The following is a 20,535-nucleotide window of genomic DNA, read 5'->3' on the forward strand; positions in this document are numbered from 1 at the left end:
GTTTACTAACCTTAGGATTTCTTCAGATATCTAGCTTCTCTCACACCAACTTCACCAGGTCTGCACTTTTCAGCTCTGTCTTTAACTTCAATTAACAGTATCTTGCTCAAGTCTCAGAGTCCTTTTGTTCCTTTGACAGTAATCATCCTGGAACTTCTCTTTTCATTCCCTGATATCTAGAACAAGCTATTCTTTAGTTTCTATGACTTGCTTTCTTTCCATTACTCTATTGTCCTGCTTTTCTACTCTGCCTCTGCTTCTAGTAGTGGTGAGAGCTCTTTCCTCTCTAGCTGCTAAGCTCCTACTGCCTTGGGTCCAATTAAAATCAAATTTAAAAGATCTTTCTAACTTTTTTTTATAAATGTTTTTATTCAGTTTTCATATTTTATATTGAACAAATTACAAATTGTTAGGAGAGAAAAAGAACAAAAAAAAAAAAAAAAAAAAAAAACAACAAACAAACACGCAAAAATTAACATACATATTTACAGGTAAGCATCTTCGTAGTAGTAACTGCGCCCGCCCCCCCCCCCCCCCCCCCCAACATGTTTATTTAGTTTGGTTTTGGGCCTTAGCTAGCCATCGAACCCCCGTACCGAACCTGTAGCCCCTCCCGCTACCTTCCCCCGACTATTCTTCCTCTTGTACATTGGCCACAAATAGGTCCCGGAACAGTTGCATGAATGGCTCCCACGTTCTGTGGAAGCCGTCGTCCGACCCTCGGATGGCAAATTTGATTTTCTCCATTTGGAGAGATTCCGAGAGGTCGGACAGCCAGTCCGCAGCTCTGGGCGGTGCTGCTGACCGCCAGCCAAACAGGATTCTACGGCGGGCGATCAGGGAGGCAAAGGCAAGGGCGTCCGCCCTCCTCCCCAGGAATAGATCTGGCTGTTCTGAAACCCCGAAGACCGCCACTATCGGGCATGGCTCCACCCTCACTCCCACCACTTTGGACATAACCTCGAAGAAGGCTGTCCAGTACTCCACGAGTCTGGGGCAAGACCAGAACATGTGGGCGTGGTTGGCCGGGCCTCTTTGGCACCGTTCACATCTGTCTTCCACCTCCGGGAAGAACCTACTCATACGGGTTCTTGTTAAGTGGGCTCTATGTACCACTTTTAGTTGCGTCAGGCTGAGCCTTGCGCACGTGGAGGTGGAGTTGACCCTATGCAGTGCTTCGCTCCAGAGTCCCCACCCTATCTCCATCCCCAGGTCGTCCTCCCATTTCCTTCTTGTTGCGTCCAGTACGGTGTCGTCCCTATCTACCAGTCGGTCATACATGTCACTACAGTTCCCTTTCTCTAGGATACTTGCGTCCAGTAGGTCTTCCAGTAGTGTCTGTCGTGGCGGTTGTGGGTACGTCCTTGTCTCCTTTCGTAGGAAGTTTTTGAGCTGCAGGTACCGTAGCTCGTTCCCCCCAGCTAGCTGAAACTTCTCTGTCAGTTCGTCCAGTGTTGCGATCCTGTCGTCCGTGTATAGGTCCCTGACTGTCAGTGTCCCCCCGTCCTGCCTCCACCTTTTGAAGGTGGCGTCAGTCAGTGCTGGTGTGAACCTATGGTTGTTGCAGATGGGAGCCCTGTTCGACATTTTGGTCAGGCCAAGTTGCTGCCGCAGTTGGTTCCAGGATTGGAGGGTGGCTGTCACCACTGGGCTGCTGGAGTGTTTTTTGGGTGGGGATGGGAGTGCTGCCGTGGCGAGGGCCCGGAGGGAGGTTCCCATGCAGGAGGCCTCCTCCGCACGCACCCACTCAGCCTCTGGCTCCTGGATCCATCCCCTTACTCGCTCGGCTGTTGCTGCCCAGTGGTAGAATTGTAGATTCGGGAGGGCTAGCCCTCCCCTGGTTTTTGTTTTTTGTAAGACCTTCTTTGGGATCCTAGCATTTTTACCCCCCCATACGAACGCCATGATGAGTTTGTCCAGCGCTTTGAAAAAGTAGATCTTTCTAACTTAAAGGTGGCCCTGGTTGTGAAGCAACAGCTCAATCTTTCTTTAAGCTCTTGTTTGCCTTTTACATTCTAAAGCCTCTGTACAATGCAAAGAAAGTTTGAAACAAAACCAAAATCCCCATACATGCAAATACCTTTCTTCAACATTGATCCAGCTGAAGTTTTAACCCTTTCTTACACAGAAATACCAAATTAAAATCACTTAAATCTGTACCTCACTTTTAACATCCAACATCGCTTATAATCAACATGAACATAATACAAACATAGATCACTTAAAGCTACCTCTGCTTCGTGACAGAACGGAAAATATATATTTCAAAATGAGTTATATCCAACTAGTAGTGTATTAATTTTAAATTTCAAATGCTGATATAACTGAGTTGATGGGAAGATGAAAGAAAATAAATCTCATATTTGAATTCGGAAAAGCAGCCCCAATAATTAAGATACAAATAAGCTCAAGAACATTCCTATTTTATTTATACCTGGTTAAACAAATCCAAAGCTTTGTGAAGGTTAGCATACATGCCAGTCGGGGGCTCATTGGTAATTTTGATGGAATTTTCCAGTAATCCCTGTGGAATAATATGGGCATCAGGTGTTCCAGCTGGTTCAGCAGTCATAAAAACACGATAATCTGCATGACTGCCTAAACTATAACTTTCCACTTTCTTATCCAAAGTACCCAGCCATTTAGCGACCAAATGAATGTTCTGCAAAAAATTTGGTGTAAATAGATAAAGAACTGATCAACTTCTCTAGAAATATATTAGAGGCATTAATTATCCAGCACTATTTAGATAAACATTTGTTCTTAAAATTTGTCTATTGAGTTAATGGCTGAAAAAAATTTTTGTGCCGTAAGTGTTGAGGAAGGGGAGATAGATGTGGTAGTGTGGAGCCCTCTGCAATAGTGGCCTGAACTCTTGCTCTGTTTGGTTACATTTGAAGAAAAATAAAAGTAGAAGAGCAGTAGACCCAGACAAAAAAATCCAGTTATTGGTCAGCTCTTCCTTTTGGCTGATGTCGATGTCGAGAACAACTGTAATTTTACATTCAGGTGGCAAAGCCAGATAAATCTGTAAGGACAGTGGAGTGTATTGTTGCAATGCTTGTTTTATATTTGCGACTCAGGCATTAAGTTGTTAAATGTTTCATGGTTAATCCTTGGGTGTCACACGCTGAAGAGCTTTTAATTTTCCATCAAGCATCTGTATTTTCCATGACTGTGCAGATGTGGTGATTGCTTGTGAGCCTTTGTTTCATTATTAGTGTTCAGTACTGTTGTTATCACCTTCTTTGTTAACACCTTGGTCAGGTTCTGTCTGCATGTATAATTCAGACAACTTTAATCTACCCCCGCATGCCATTAACTTTGTCTTTAGCACAATGCTCCAATGTCATTTTATCATTAGCAGTTTGATTTTCTGACTCTGCATACATCTTCCAGTTGAAAAAGTAATTTTCATAGGAGGATTACAGGACACTATTGATTCTTTTAAGTCATTTGATATTTCCTGCACAACCATAATTTTTGTATCCTGAACAGGGCATCTGGAACCACCAAAGACAGCAATACTTTATTTCCAGCCAAATTGTTTGTTATTGAAAAATTAATAACATCAACACGCAAATTATGCACAACCCACAATTGGAGGACCTGTAATTTCCTGCACCCTGTCCACCTCTAATGTTGAATACAGGAAAACTTATAAGTTCGTCAGCATTTTCACCCACTGGGACTGTAATTTCATGAGAAGCTGTATAATCTTACAAATGATATATTGTACAGGAGAGTCAGTGGGGGAGCAGGGGGTGATTGGCTGGTCGGGTGGTTAGAAGAGGAGTGCAGGTTTGGGTGGTCAGTTGATTGGTGGGGTCGGGTGTTCAGAGGGGTTGGGTTTCAGGGGATGGTCAGTCCCAACAGAAGTTTGAACCTCCTGGATACTGCAGTTAGCTAACAGGAAGCAGAATGTAGAGATAAATAGATCTTTCTCAGGATGACAAACTGTAACTTGTGGAGAGCCACAGGGGTCAGTGCTGGGGCCCCAAGTATTTACAAGCTACATCAATTATTTGAATGAAGGGCTTGAAAATATGGTTGTTAAATTTGCTGATGACACCAAGATAGTTAGGAAAGGAAGTTGTCGGGCAGCATGGTGGCACAGTGGTTAGCACTGCTGCCTCACAGCGCCGAGTTCCCAGGTTCAATCCTAGCCCTGGGTCACTGTTCATGTGCAGTTTGCACATCTACCCGTGTTTGCATGGGTTTCACCCCCACAACCTAAAGATGTGCAGGCTAGGTAGATTGGCCACACTAAATTGCCCCTTAATTAAAGAAAAAATAATTGGATACTCGAAATTTATATTAAAAAAAGGAAAGTAAGTTGTCAAGAACAGTTAGAGTCTGCAAAGGGTTAAAGTGAGACTAAGTGAGTGAAAACAACTTTGGCAGATGGAGTGTAACGTGGGAAAATGTGAACGCAACCAGATGAATCACAAAAAATATGAAGATACAGTAAATGAATAGGAAGGCAAATACAACCAGATACAGTAAATGAATAGGATGGTGTTTATTGCAAGGGGAATGGAATATAAAAGTAGGGAAATTTTACTGCAGCTAAGCAGGGCATTGGTGAGATAAAATCTGGAATACGTTGTCATATTTGGTCTCCTTATTTGAGAAAAGAAGAGCAATGATAGGGGATTCATTAGTTAGGGGAACAGACAGATGTTTCTGTGGCCCCAGATGTGACTCCAGGATGGTGTGTTGCAGTATTTATCAAACTTTTTTTCAGGGACCCATTTGTACCAAGCTTCGGGACACAACCCAGCCAACCTTCGTAACCCACGCCAGCCGTCCTTCACAACTCACCATTTTCTCTTACCTTGTTTGTTTGCTGACAAAAATGGAGGAAATGGTTTTGGGTCCCTTTGGCCCCTGAACTTGGAAAAAAAAGGCTGCGACCATATAAAAAAAATGCAACTGCACTGCGCATGCGTACCCAATCATCGGTGCGCATGCGCAGCGCGGCCGAATTTTAAAAATCTGTTCCTGGCCATTTTGAAGGCCACTCCCAGCCGGCATTATTAAAAGCCAGCTGCTGCGGCTGTTGCATGCGGATTTGCGTGATCGGAAGCGCCGCGACGGACGGCTTCGCAACCCTCCCAGCACCTGCCCGCGACCCATTCGTGGGCCGCGCCCCTGAGGTTGACAATGCCTGGTACGTTGCCTCTCTGATGCCAGGGTCAGGGTTGTAACAGATCGGCTGCAGGACATTCTTCTGGGGGAGGGTGAACAGCTAGAGATTGTAGTACACATTGGTAGCAATGGCTTAGGTAGGAAGGGGGGATGGAGTCCTGCATTCAGAATTTAGAGAGTGAAGCAGAAAGGTCGCAAACAGGACCTCAATGGTAGTAACCTCAGAATTACTCCCAGTACCACATGAAAGTAATTATAGAAATGGGTGGCTGGAACGATGATACAGGAGGGAAGGATTCGTCGCACAATGGAACTGGGGGAGATGGCACCTGTACAAGCAGGATAGGTTGCATCTGAACAGAGCTGGGACTGAGTTCCTTGCAAGGCATTTTTCTAGTGCTACCGGGGGCGGGGGTTAAAATAAGTCGCCAGAGGTGTGGGAACCAAGACAAATATTGTGGAGGAATACCAAGATGCACAAAATGCTGGTTGGGACAGAAAGCACAAGTATAAAAAATAACGAGTGAAGTCGGAGTTAGGGAGAAAGGAATGATGTCAAAATCTTACTGTGCATGTATATGAATGTAAGATGTATTGTAAATAAGATTGGGGAGCTTCAGACACAGATTGCAATGTGGAAATATGATACTGTGGAGATAATAGAGACCTGGCTCAAGGAATGACAAGACTGAGTGTTAAATATTCCTGAGAGCAGTGAAGGTTAGATCATGGATAGATATTGGAGTCAAGGTTTATGGAGGGTAGACATTAAAGTGGAGTTAAGACCACAACCAGATTAGCTATGATCTTATTGAATGGTTGAGCAGGTTTAAAGGGTTGAATGGCCTACTCCTGTTCCTAGGTCCTATGTACCTACATTCCTAATGATGGTTCGACATGTCAACCTGACTAAAGGCCTTTAACAGGATAGCACTAATACTATTCCACATTGAAAATTGGATGTGGAACTTCAAGTGCTTGGTTTGATGCTTAACCTTACAATGTCCTATGTTATCAGAATGGACAGGTTTGCTTATTTGCAAGTAGGTTTAACAAGACATTGCCAGCATTTCACACTTTGGGTGAGACTCAAAGTTGGACATAGTAGGACTGGAAGCAGTGATGCCTATTTGTTAGTCCTTTTAAAGGGAGAGATTGATTACTTATAATTCTGGCTGAATAGAACATAGAACAGTACAGCACAGAACAGGCCCTTCGGCCCTCAATGTTGTGCCGAGCCATGATCACCCTACTCAAACCCACGTATCCACCCTATACCCGTAACCCAACAACCCCTCCCTTAACCTTACTTTTTTTTAGGACACTACGGGCAATTTAGCATGGCCAATCCACCTAACCCGCACATCTTTGGACTGTGGGAGGAAACCGGAGCACCCGGAGGAAACCCACGCACACAGGGGGAGGACGTGCAGACTCCACACAGACAGTGACCCAGCCGGGAATCGAACCTGGGACCCTGGAGCTGTGAAGCATTTATGCTAACCACCATGCTACCCTGCTACCCGAATGTTCCATGCATTAGTTGGTTTTGTTGGTTGTTGGCCCTGTAGTTTAACAATTGTGTTATATTCTCTTCCAGTACTTAGCTTCGATATTTTTTGCTTTTATTTTGCTTCAAGATGAATCCTTTCAAAGAGATGGGGACTGGTATATATTTGAGAATTCGGAACATGTCAAATAATTGAAATAAATAAGTGTGGATTGTGACATGTCAGTGCTGAAATTGCAATGATTCCTGAGGTGGTTTGGCAATACCTGCCAGTACTGCAGGACCTGCAGCTTAACATGTTTACAATTGCTCCAGAAAGATTGCCCGATGCTGAATGATCTGTGCAAATCAACTGGATCATAAATGGTTCTGAATGGCTTGCACTGAATTATGACGAATTTGAGAAATTTTTATATTTTGAAATTTGAATTTAGTATTTTTGCTGCAATTACAAAAGGAGGGAATCATTGATTTTTGCCAGGGCAATGTAACCTTTTGTAACAAGGCACAAGAATGCGGTGTGCTTTTAGATTGCAGGTGGCATAGTTAATATGAGGTTTCACAGTTGTTTCTGGAACATCAAACTGGACAGTGTTCAGTTTGCTCTTGAAGGACTCTCTCTAGGCTTTCTACCAATATAAGCACGCGGAAACTCTTGTTGTTGATTTTATCCATGAGTGGTATTCAAGATATGACGCAGGGTTAGAAAATAAGTAAAATGTTATAACTGTTAAATGTAAGCTATTCCTTTGTTGTTGTGTTTTAATTCTGTGTTTAAAATTTGTTTTACCATAAAAGCTGTCTGTTTGATCAATGTGATCACTACTGTGGTGCAGTAACACTTCTGTACTGATATATATATAGAACATAGAACAGTACAGCACAGAACAGGCCCTTTGGCCCTCGATGTTGTGCCGAGCAATGATCACCCCACTCAAACCCATGTATCCACCCTGTACCCGTAACCCAAACTTAACCTTACTTTTTAGGACACTACGGGCAATTTAGCATGGCCAATCTACCTAACCCGCACATCTTTGGACTGTGGGAGGAAACCGGAGCACCCGGAGGAAACCCACGCACACATGGGGAGGACGTGCAGACTCCACACAGACAGTGACCCAGCGGGGAACTGAACCTGGGACCCTGGAGCTGTGAAGCATTTATGCTAACCACCATGCTACCATGCTGCCCACTATATAGTCAGGTTAGTGAAGGGTTAATAATTACATCACTGTGTAAATCAAACACTAGAGGGTGTTACTACTTCTCTGTATTTAAGTTAGACTCTGAGTGAACTCTGGGAGAAGCTGGAAGGAGTAGCACAGGGAGAAAGCATGGTGATAGCATTAGAGGAAGATTAGATTAGACAGAGTTAACACAAGGTTAGGTCATAGTGTAGTTTGTGACTATTTAGATTATTGAGTACTGTAAAGACAGATTCAACATTAGTTAATTATGATCTGAAATTTGAAATGAAGTGTTTAACTTCATTTAATTAATAGTATTATAATAAATTAGTTTCGTTTTAATCTTGTGATTGGTGAATTATTTGTCAATAACACATCGAATCGTTCTGGAAGAAAGGACAAAGAATACAACATATTACCGTGAATGGTAATGTAACAACTTACTCACAATTTTCCAGAGTAAAAAGTTAGAATCTACCTAATCTTTATTAATGAGTTCAAGGTGAATGATGAAAGGTATGCTGTAATAGATACAGGTAGAGATTTATCATTTGGTTTTATTTAGTTGCTGGATTTATTTTTATCTCCGCTAACTGCATGAAGCATTTTGTTAATTTTAATGAAGAATAAATTAAGGAATATTTGTTACAGAACATTACCCACATTACAGATCATCTGCTTCTCTAAGAATGTAAGTATCAATCAAGTATACATACATTTGAAGGCACATTTGAAAATAGTTTGATTTTACATTTGTCTGGTAGCTGTTTTATATGTGCATAACATTTAGACACTTTCAATGTCTTCAATACCTGCAAAATAACCCAATGTCCACCTACAGCTGCTTCATCCAAAGCATGTTCTGCCACTATCTCCTGGCCCTGTCCCAGTGACACATTATGAAATTTGCCATTGTTAATAGTAAAGCCCAATTTCTTGCCTATTAGGAAGCAAAGCAAAAAAAACAAAACATTTTATAGCTCACAGAGTGCATATATTATTCCGATAGTACATTAAGAAATTTACCATTGTCAGAAGAAATGTTTTCTGACTATGGCAATGGAAAGATCAAAATTATTGCCCCCTAACTACAACAAATTCACCCTCATTTACAGCCTCTCACACCCTCACCCACACCCACCTTTCTCACCCACCTCTTGGACTCCTCTTGGCACCCCACATTCTCTGCTCTTCTCAGCCTCCCATGGCCCCATCTCCTCTTGGGCCCACACAGCCCAGTTCCACCCAGGCCCCAGCACCTTGGTGTTCCCTTGGGCCCCCAGATGTCCCCTGCTCCCTCGGCCCTGGGCCAGGCTGCTCTTGGGCCCCAGACCCCCCCCCCCCCATGGCTTTGATCCTCTTGAACCCCCATAGCCCCCTGCAACCCTGGCTGTTCTCCGGTCCCCACTGCCTCCCTCAGCCTCAATTCCTTTCGGGCTCCGGGGTTTCAGCTCCAGTTCCTCCCAGGCACCGTTCCTCCCACCGCAAGGCAGGACATACCGTGGAACCCTTGGAGGAGTCCCACAGAACTCTTGGGTTCTGCAGAACCCAGTTTGGGAAGCTCCATTTTAAATAATGCTCATGCAGGTTCCAGTTTGTAGCTCAACACCTTGTCTTTGTAAAGTGACGTACATATTTGATGGCTGGCCCTGTGAGATCCAAATGAGTAATTCTGGCATCACAGCAGCTGTAATGTGCCTCAGCAAGATTATGCTAGGTGGTGTTATGGATATGAAATTTTCCTTGCACCTATCGCAATCCTATCAAACCGATGAATGATAACCACACAGGATGGCAGAGTAGATGTTCCTGTGCACTCATCAGTTTAGTGGGTGTGAGAATTTGTGCCTCTTCCACTGACTTCCTCATCCATAACAGATTAAATGTTTATTGGTGAAATTTAAATGATGTCCAAGATTTAAAATATGCTGGGCCTTGAAATTGCTTCAAAAAGCGAGTTTCAAAAACTCTCCCAGTCAATATTGGGGCTAGGATTCTGTATCCATTCACAAGAATGCATAAATTTGTTACATTGCTTACAGCACCTACCCAAAGCCTCCACGTCCTTCAATGGATCAACTCCTGGTGAGAGAATAAAGAATATTGGAATGCCAGGACTGCTTTCTTCATATGATTTTGAGAATTCCATACTACGACCCTCCACATATTTAGCTCCAAGCTTCTCCTCCACAAAGCCACTGTAAAATTCCAAATAGCATTTTATGATATATTCAAGTTTTTAAAAGTAACTTAAGATTTTCAAGATTGTGGTGATGAATTTTTGTAGTGCTAGTAGGGGACAATATGTTGAGGGAGATAGACATGGTTCCCTGCAGCCAAGAGCAAGAGCCCAGAAGGCTCTTTGCCTACCTGGTGCCAGGGGTCAGGACATCTGCTGTAGACTAAGTGAAACCTGCAGTGGAAGGTGGTAAATCCAGTGGTCGCAGTTCACAATGATACCAACGATATGGGTAGGACTCTGAAGGAGGTTCTACTTAGAGAATATGATCGACTGGTGGTAAAATTAAAAAGCAGACTATCAAAGGTACTAATTTACCTAAGTCATGAACAAATTGACGTAGGGTAAATAACATTGTAGAGTTAAATGCACGGTTTAAAGATTGATGCGGGAGAAATGGGTTTTGATTCCTTAGGCACTGTCATCAGTATTGGGGAAAGTGGGAGCTATACCATTAAGATCGTCTTCACCAAATCGTACTGGGACCAGTGTTCTGGTGAGTCACATAGCTAGGGCAGTAGAAAGGGCTTTCAAATAAATAGTGGGATGAGGAAAGATGTGGTAAAGTAAAGAGAGAGGAGAAGGTAAGATCAGAACAGCAATACATGAAATAGTTGTCAAAGTACATCAGGAAGGGACAGAACAGATTAATGTAAGAGTGCACCAGCAGTTAAGGCTAGAAATTGTGAAAATAATAAGTCAGTGTTAAAGGTATTCTACTTGAATGTATACAGCATTCGTAACAAGGTAGATTAATTCACAGCTGTTACAACACCCTGAGCGAGTGCATGGTCAGTCCCAGCCTCACAGACCCCAGAGTCCCAACATAAGTGAATTAACCAATAATTTGTGTTTTCCTGAAACCTTCAACCCTCAACTGCTTCAATGAGTTACATACACCAGATTTATAAGTAAAACATTAACAAACTTTATTAATAAGAGGAAAAGACGAGTATGTACTCGTCTACCTATTCCCAAAACCCCACCCCACCCTCCATCCAGACACACTCAAGACAGACACATGGTAAGGGTAGGTGAGGATTGAAAACAGGGATTGAAGGGAAAGGTTTGAGATGAATCTTTGCTGCTGCAGCCTCTGGGTAATAGATTCAAGAGATTCAGGTCGGCATAATTCTGTACTTTGACCACTAGATGGGGTTTTACACATAAACTAAATTTCCATTGCCTGGAAGAAGGTTTAACGGGTGATTTGATTGAGGTTTTTAGGATTTTGGAAGGAATTAATCAAGTGAATAGAGGCTTTTTCCCATTGGTGGTTAGGATGTGGGGAAATAACCTTAAAACAGAGACAGGCCACTCAGGTGAGAAGTTAGGAAGCATTTTATCATGCAAAAGGTGTAGATGTGTAAAACTCGCTGTAAACACTGCTCTATTATTTAACAGTATGACTACCCACCTGGCTCTCATCCTGTAGCAGGAATGAGAGGTCTGTCCCACCCAGCCCTTCCTTACCCGCAGCCTGTCCTTTTCCCTCAGGTGCTTCTCTTGGAGGAAGACCAAGTTGGCTTTCAAACTTTCCAGGCGGGTGAAGACTCTGGATCTTTTCATTGGGACGTTAAGTCCCGTGACATTCCTGATGGTGGTTTTTTGTTCCCTACTCCTGATTACCAGGTTCCCTACCCATACTTACCAGGTGGATACATCCTTGCACTCTCTGGTTTTCTTTTGTTAGGAGGCCATCCAAAGTGGCCAAGGCTACTGTTCTCCCTCAACCCCATTCTCCTGCTTTCTACCCGTGACCCCTGATCCTACCTATATATGTCTTAAAGACACTCAGTGACTTGGCCTCCATAGCCTTCTGTAGTAAAGAGTTCCACAGATGTACTACCCTCTGACTGAAGAAATTCTTCCTCATAGTTTTAAAGGATCGCTCCTTCAATCTTATGCTGTGTCCTTGGGTTCGTGTCTCTCCTCCTACTGAAAATATCCACTCCACTTCCACTCTATCCAAGCCTCTCAGTATTCTGAAAGTTTCAATAAGATCATGCCTTATCCTTCTAAACTCCGTCAAGCACAGGTCTAGAGTCTTAAACTGCTCCTTATATGAAAAGCCCGTTAGTGCATCCCTGCACTTGCATTTTAGCCCTCTCAAAATGAATGATAACATTGCATTTGCCTTCCTAACTGCACTGTTATACTTTTCCTCATTTCCACAGAAATGTTGAAAACTAAATCAAAAAGTGAATTCATAACTTTGGTGACAAGGACCTGCAAACTTTCTTGGATAAAGTGAAGTGATAGTCAAGGCAGCTGCTGAGGACCACAAGTCAGGAGGCTAGAGGGAGGTAGTGAAAACCTGAACACCATGTTGATTATCCCATGAAGGACCAATGTTGCATGAGTATAATGAACTCACCAAAGCAGTCAAGATGATACTCGGTGCCTCAATCAGAATTCTACTAAAAGTTCATACGTTCTTTATTTTTCCTCTCAGGGATTGTAAGTTGGATGTGGGAATGGGGGAAGGCTAGCTTGTTTTCTGTTTGTCTTTTTTAAAGCAGATTACTAAGTATTATGAAAGGAATAGGTAGGATAGAAGGAGGGAGGTTGTTTCAACTAGAGCTAGGGGGTTTCTCAGCTCCAGCTTGGGTCACTGTCAGTGCGGAGTCTGCAAATTCTCCCCGTGACTGGGTGGGTTTCCTCCCACAGTCCAAAGATGTGCAGGTTAGTGGATTGGCCATGCTAAATTGCCCCTTAGTGTCCAAAAAAAAGGTTAGGTGGGGTTACGGGGTTTCTGGGATGTGTGGAGGTGTGGACTTAGGTATTCTTTTCAAGGTCTGGTGCAGACTGAATGGGCTGAATGGCCTCCTTCTGCACTGTAAATTCTATGATTCTATGATAGCCTCAAAATAAGGGGGAGCAGATTTAGGACTGAGTTGAAGAGGAACTTTGTCGCCCAAAGGGTCGTGAATTTGTGGAATTTCCTGGCCAGTGAAGCAGTTGAAGCAAAGGTAGACAGATTTTTGAACAGTGGAAGGAATAAAAGGTTACAGTGAGTGGACGAGTAAGTGGAGCTGAGTCCATAAAAAGATCAGCCACGATCTTATTTAATGGCGGAGGAGGCTCGAGGGGCCAGATGGTCTACTCCTGCTCCTGGTTCTCATGCTCTTATGTTGAAAGACTTGTCTTATGAGGTGAGCTTCAGCAGTTTAGGCCTATACCTGCTGGAGTTTAGAAGAATGAGAGGACATTTGATTGCGGTACACAAACTGCTAATGGGGATTGACAGGGTAGATGTAGAGAGGATGCTTCCCCTTGTTGTACATTCTGGAATGAGAGGCCATGGTTTTAGGCTAATGGGTGGCAGATTTAAAATAGAAATGAGGAGGAATTACTTCCCTCAAAGAGTGATGCATCTGTGAAATTCTGTACTTCAGAGTGCAGTGGACGTCAGAACACTAAACGAATTTGAGGATAGTTTTTAAAAAATAAATTTAGAGTACCCAATTCACTTTTTTCAATCAAGGGGCAATTTAGCATGGCCAATCCACCTATCCTGCACATCTTTGGGTTGTGGGGACGAAACCCACGCAAACACGGGGAGAATGTGCAAACCACACGGACAGTCACCCAGGGCTGGGATCGAACTAGGGACTTTGGAGCTGTGAGGCAGCACTGCGTCACCGTGCTGTACAGGATAGGTTTTTAATTATTAGCGGGATGAAGTGTTATGGGGAGTGGGCAGGAAGGTGGAGATGAGGCTGAGATGAGATCAACTATAAGCATATTGAATGGTGAAGGAGGCCTGAGGGGCATAATTGCCTATTCCTGCTCCTAGTTCTTACGTTATGTTCAAAAGGTTGACCTGGTGGCAATTATTTTCTTTCTGAAAGGAAAAAGGCACAAGGTAAGGAAGGGACAAGGGACGGAAGGGCAAGCAAGAGGCACACGCTTACACCATCTGCAGCTGTACATCCTAAGGGATGAGGGGGTAGTGGAATGTGGATTAGGTACTGAAAATATTGTTATGTTCTATGGTTTCAGCCCTGTTGCTGACCATGACCACACCCATCATTGCCAACACCATCTCCTCCACAGGGGCAAGATGAGCTTATCAGCAGCCAGTTAGATGTAGCTGACCTCAATTATGGGACACCTTGTCCTGACAGAAAGAGGAACTGTTTCAAAGAATGTGATGCAATTTGATTGGGTTACATGGCTCTCATGATTAACTACCTGCAGTACCTTCAAGTGTGAAATATGTATGCGAGGCATGCAGCAATGCCCAGTGTATGAGGTGATGCCATGAATGTTGGGGTTGAGTTATACTTGATGTAGATTGTTGGGAGGTAAATGAGGGGGCAATGGTGAATGACTAATGGTTCATTTGCAAGGATGTGCTATGTGAAGTTGCATTTAGCTACCTTGACCACTTGTGAGATCATTGAACTTTTTGGCCATACTGCATCTGGGAATTTCAGTTAGACTGCTAGCATAGAATGTGTCAGCTACCTGCTTCCCCTGTCTGTCTGGATGGCCACCTGGCCTCTCCTCCGCCCAGCTTCTGCACCAAGGTTTCCAGTGTTGCATTGGAGAACTTTGTGGCTCCATTCCCATCTCCCCTCACAAAAACTCTTCCAATATGACAATCATTGGCTGCAGCTAGAATACGCCTTGCCTTTAAGTGGTGAAAGGCTTCTTTAAGTACAGTAAGTTGTTGCTTAACATTGTTTCACTTTAATATTGTTCATAAAAAAGGGACTATATATCAGTTTAACATTGCAATGTTCACTATAACATCTTCTGTTTTGTGGCCCACACATCCGAATGCGCACATGTTTCCCCCAGTACTGTTAGGGTTAGCGCACTTTTTTCCTCCACACCCGCCCTCGCTTCCATTCCTCCCCACAATCCTGGAGTTTGTCTTCCCCGGGATCCCATTCCCACTTTCCTTTCTTACCTTTAAATTCCCTGGTGTCTGTTACCACCACCGGGGACTTCTTCAGCTGGCTACTCTATCCTGCTCTCAGCTTGTACTGAGGTCTTGTGACTTCTCAGCTGATCCCTGCACTAACCAGAATCTGCCACCAGCTGGAGCCTGGTCAATCTGAAACCAGCAGCTGGTGATTTTTTAATAGTTATTTCCGGTCACCATATATCATATTCCTTTTATATTTTTAATTCATTTTATTTTAAGGATTATTTCATTTTAACTCGTAATGTTTAAAACATTTTTTCAGCTGACAAAGGACCTGAGGGAGCCAACACCAGTATTTTGTTTACTGATTTATTTTGCAAGATATTTTGGCGAGGAATGCACAATACTGCACATGAATACTCACAGTATTTCAACTTGTACATCAATTTTTCTGGACAAGAAATATCCGAAGGGACCCAACTCTAGTTTTAACATTGATTCCTATGATTTACTTAACATCATTTAACATAAAGTAATGATTTTCAGGAATGCAACTACAACTTTAAATGATTTACTGTAACACACACTAACTTTTATGCAGTGTGAATCTAGCATGAGATTGGGCACTCTGCTGAGGCATGCTGCCACTCAGCAACTCACATAGTATAATGGGGGGGAGGGCGGGGGCAACATGGAGGATATATGGCGCTCGCATTACACCGTATGATCGCAGGTTAATCACACATTGCGATTTAAAAGATAAATTGAATTGAATTCAAAATTGGGATTTTAAGGGCAGCACGTTGGCGCAGTGGGTAGCACTGCTCCCTCACGGCGTCGAGGTCCCAGGTTCGACCCTGGCTCTGGGTCACTGTCCATGTGGAGTTTGCACATTCTCCCTGTGTTTGCGTGGGTTTCACCCCCACAACCCAAAGATGTGCAGGGTAGGTGGATTGGACATGCTAAATTGTCCCTTAATTTGAAAAAATTAATTGGGTACTCTAAATTCATAAAGAAAAAAAAATTGTGATTTTAGCCCAAATGTCTCTCCTCTCACAGGCAGCTACAAAGCTGCACATGTGCAGAACTGCTTCATTGCTGAAATGCAGTCTGCGCCTGGAGAGGTCCTCAGATATTGCTTCAAAATACATTTGTTCCTGTCTCTAATCTGATTCTTGGTCGTTCTTGAAGGTTTTAGGGGGTGGGCTGGGATGTGGAGCTGAGATGAGATAGGATCTTATTGAACAGTGGGGTAAACTTGAAGCACCAAGTGGTCTTCTCATGCTCCTCATTTGTGTATTTGTACGTATGTATGTTCATAATTGGTACATATACGAAGAATACACTCACATTGGTGGAGTCTTCTTTAAATATACAGGTATTTATGGTCGCTCATTGAGACTATTTTAATCTGAGACTTGAGTAAGGTGATAGTGGTAGCTTCCCACCAGGCCCAACCCACTGGAATAGGAGCTAACGCCCATATAAACTCACCAAGGTAGGAATATAAATAAAATACAGGTTTCATCATGGGCCACGATGAGCAAATGCTCGTCCCCTCAAGAAAAGTTATGTTTTCTCCAGCCCAGGGTTTTGCACACCCCAAGACTGTGATTCCTCACCAAAAGACCTCACTGCCACTTACCTTGTGCCTGGGACTGTTTCCTGCATCCAAGATGTTCCAACAATTACAATCATCTTCCTTTTGTGCCAGCTATGACTCCAAACAGTGGAGAATATCCCCTGATTCCCAATGTCTTCAGTTTTGCTGGTGCTTCTTGATACCACCCTCAGTCAAATGCTGTATTGATGTCAAGGGTAGTCACTCTGAGCATATCTTCAGTTAAAATTAATTTTACGAGATGTGGCGATGCAGGCAGGACCTGCATTTTTGTTGCCTATCCCTAGTTGCCCTTGTGATGAATTCGCTCCTTGAACCACTGCGGTCCCTGAGGTGTAGGTACACCCATAGTGCTGTGGGGAGGGGGGGAGGTGCAGTTCCAGGATTTTGACCCAGCGACAGTGAAGGAACGGCGATAAATTTCCAAGTCAGGATGGTTGGTGGCCTGGAGGGGAACCTCCAGGTGGTGGTGTTTCCAGGCATCTGCTGATCTTGTCTTTCAAGATGGTAGTGGTCGTGGATTTGAAAGGTGCTGCCGAAGGAATATTGGTGAGTTCCTGCAATGCATCTTGAAGATCTTGTAGATGATACACACGGCTGTCACTGTTCGCTGATTGTGGAGGGAGGAATGTTTGTGGAAGGGGTAGCAATCAAGCGGGCTGCTTTGTCCTGGATGGTGTCAAACTTCTTGAGTGTGGTTGAAGCTGCACTCATCCAGGCAAGTGGAGACCATTCCATTACACTCCTGACCTGTGCATTGTAAATGGTGGACAGGCTTTGGGGAGTCAGGCGGTGAGTTATTCAGTGCAGGATTCCTAGCCTCTGACCTGCTCTGGTAACCACAGTATTTATATGGCTAGTCCAGTTCAGTTTCTGGCCAATCATAATCCCAGGATGCTGATAGTGGGGGATTCAGTGATCGCAATGCCATTGAATGTCAAGGGGTGAGATGAGCTGAGATGATTGACCTCCAACCACCAAACCATCTTCCTTCTTGCCAGGTATGACTCCTACTAGCAGAGGTCTTTCCTCCTAATTTCCATTGACTTCAATTGTGCTAGGGCTCCTTGATGTCACACTTGGTCAAATGGGCCTTGATGTCAAGGGAGCCTGCCATGAATATATAGCACTGATCCAATTCCCATGACTGGAGTCATGGTGAGTTTGGGAAGCAGTCAGAAGACCCATTCTGACCCTTTGGATCTGAAAAAGGAAATCCTAAGTAATAATTAAGGCTTTAGTTCTTTAGATAGATGATAAACATTTTCCAAAGTTACCCACTGGGCTTCGCCACTGACATGAATACTTATTTTCAAGTTAGAGTGCATTTTACGAAACACCATCAAACTATGATACAGCACCTTACAGCATATGTCATTCTGTCTGGTCGCATGCATCGCATCATGCACAGTTTCTCCATCGGTCCTTTATTTTTCCATTCTTGTGGCAATTTCTCCTTCTCTGGAGCTTCGGACTCCACAATTTTCTTCCAACGGTTCGCTGAACCTTCTATATCACTGTCCAGATTCTTAAATTGTTCCATTTCGGCCAATACCTTTGAAATGAAATTCAGAGAATTGTACATATGTTGAGATTTCCAACCAAATGCAAATTTGCATGACAAATATAAAATAGCATATTGTTTTAACAACAGTATATTAAACTAATATAATTAATGGAGAAACATAAAATACTGTACAATCTCAGCAGGTCTGACCGTATCAGTGGATAGAGAAGGGAGCTAACCTTTTGAGTCTGGATGACTCTTTGTTAAAGTTGGAGAGAACTGGAAATGGGGTCAGATTTATACTGTTGTGGGGAGGTGGTGGGATGGGGTGCGATGGGAGCATGGAGCAGTGGGGCTGGATAGAGGGCCAGTAATAGGTGGAGATAGTGTAGCCACCTAAAATGGACACTGGACTAACAAGATGGAGAATTGCTAAGACTGCAGGGAAAAAGCAGTTTAGCCAAGACAGCAGTCTGCAAAGACTGATTAGCATTTTGCAAGCAGCAAAACCAGTTTCTGGCCAGGTGGAAGATCTCAAACCAAAGGTGTTAATAGCAAAACGCTTTGCATATTAATGAGGCAATCCAGATCTGGGCACACACAATGGCAACATTTGGGTTTTGAATAGATACTTTAAGTGGATGTCCAGACAGAGCGGCACCAGAAGTATCCACCATAGAAACCGCCCCCTCCATCGAGGAGAGACCCTCACATTGGGGGAATTCAAAAGATATCGATTAGGATTTGATCCAATCGATACCTGAAGGTGAAAGCCCGCCGCAAAAGAGGCACGGACATTGGGGCACTATAAAGATAGACCCCCACACATGGTCCTGTCTGTTGTTTCCGTGCTCCGGCTTTGACTTCGACCAAGAACTTCGACTTGTATCCTGACTCCAGCCGTTGAGCAACAGCCGCCGAACCGTAAGTGACAATACGACGCTCGCTACGCGAACCAGGCCCACTAGACCCCCAGCGACCAGCACACTCTCTGAAGGTTGCAGACCAAGATCGGAACGAAGGCCTCGCTCCCTGACCTTGCCTGTTCCTGTTTAGTTAAGTATTCTGATCGCTTAGTTTAGTTGCAGCTTAGTCCCTTAGCGTGTGCATGCGTATTTATTATATTTGTCATAATAAATACTAATCGTTTGGAACTTACTAATCGGTGTATCGTTTTATTACTTTGAACCTGACCTTGGAATATTTGTGAGGTGTCTAGATACGGCACCTGGCGACTCCCGAGCTGAAAATACATACATAGAGCCTAGCAGTGTTAAGCACACGGCCTTTAAACGGAGGCGTGTTAATACACTCCAATAAACGCGAATTACACTCAAGTAAAACGTGCAACAATAGACAAAGATGTCATGGACAGAAAGACAAAGGGAGTGTAAATGGGGACTCACCAGATGAAGGAGCTACGCTCCGAAAGCTAGTGATGCCAAATAAACCTGTTGGACTTTAACCTGGTGATATAAAACTTCTTACTGTGCTTACCCCAGTCCAACGCCGGCATTGTCATGATATGCAAACATGCAACCAATGAACACTCAGAATAGGACACAACCAATGGGCAGTCAGGACATTCAGAGGTGGCATCACCACAAGGGGGCATGACATAAACACTATAAAAGGGATGAGGCATTCACACCCTGCCTCTTTCCACAGACAGATATCTAGAGAGTTAGACAGGGTTGATTAGCAGCATCACACTCCAGCACATGGCTTAGAGCAAGCTGGTACAATGAGACTGAGTTACTACAGTTAGATTAGCAGCGCCTCCACATTGACGAAAGCGGCTCTTCCCAGGGCCCAACTCATGCGCAATGCGATCGGGAACACAAAGTGGCCGAAAACCACACTGCGCAGGCGCAGACTCCGAGAACCACACCATGCATGCGCAACGACGCACCGAGTGTCATGTCGTCGATGTTCATGATGTGTGCAAACTGCGGCACCGCCTCATTTAAAAAAAAACTGCCCTGCAAGAGGAGAACACTGTTTAAACTGTGGGAAACCAAACCACTATGCAGCCCTGTGCAGATCTGCACCACCAGTCAGGAGCCAGCGCTCCCAATTCCGACAGCGATGCATCAGAAGTGTGCAACACCGAATGCACTCCAGGCAGTGCGACGGATCCAGATGATGAATACCTGGACAACACTTACCGAGTGGGCATTATTACGAAGTGCGAATACGCCACACCAGACACATCGCGAGTCCAATCAATCCTGGCCGTGGATTCCGAGGACGAATGGCATGCAGTGATGAAAGTCAACCCCTGCCCCATCCAGTTCAAACTGGACACAGGTGCCTCAGCCAACCTGATTTCGCAGGTGGACTTCAAGAGAATCAAGATGCCCACCCCACAATCCTTCCAGCTGCCTGCAAACTCCTGGACTACAATGGAAATGCAATCAAGGCATTGGAGACCTGCC

At 44.0% G+C, this 20,535-nt stretch overlaps 1 protein-coding gene across 1 annotated transcript in view; it reads right to left on the minus strand.

The window, feature by feature from the left end:
• Positions 1-20,535, minus strand: part of LOC119953684 (dynein heavy chain 17, axonemal-like) — an 821,504-nt gene that overhangs the window by 24,184 nt on the left and 776,785 nt on the right. The window contains 4 exon segments of the mRNA XM_038778213.1: positions 2,435-2,662; positions 8,664-8,791; positions 9,901-10,049; positions 17,952-18,145. Coding sequence (XP_038634141.1) covers positions 2,435-2,662; positions 8,664-8,791; positions 9,901-10,049; positions 17,952-18,145 — 699 coding nt within the window.

Source organism: Scyliorhinus canicula, chromosome 18 (assembly GCF_902713615.1).
Source record: "Scyliorhinus canicula chromosome 18, sScyCan1.1, whole genome shotgun sequence".
Classification (NCBI taxonomy): Eukaryota; Metazoa; Chordata; class Chondrichthyes; order Carcharhiniformes; family Scyliorhinidae; genus Scyliorhinus; species Scyliorhinus canicula.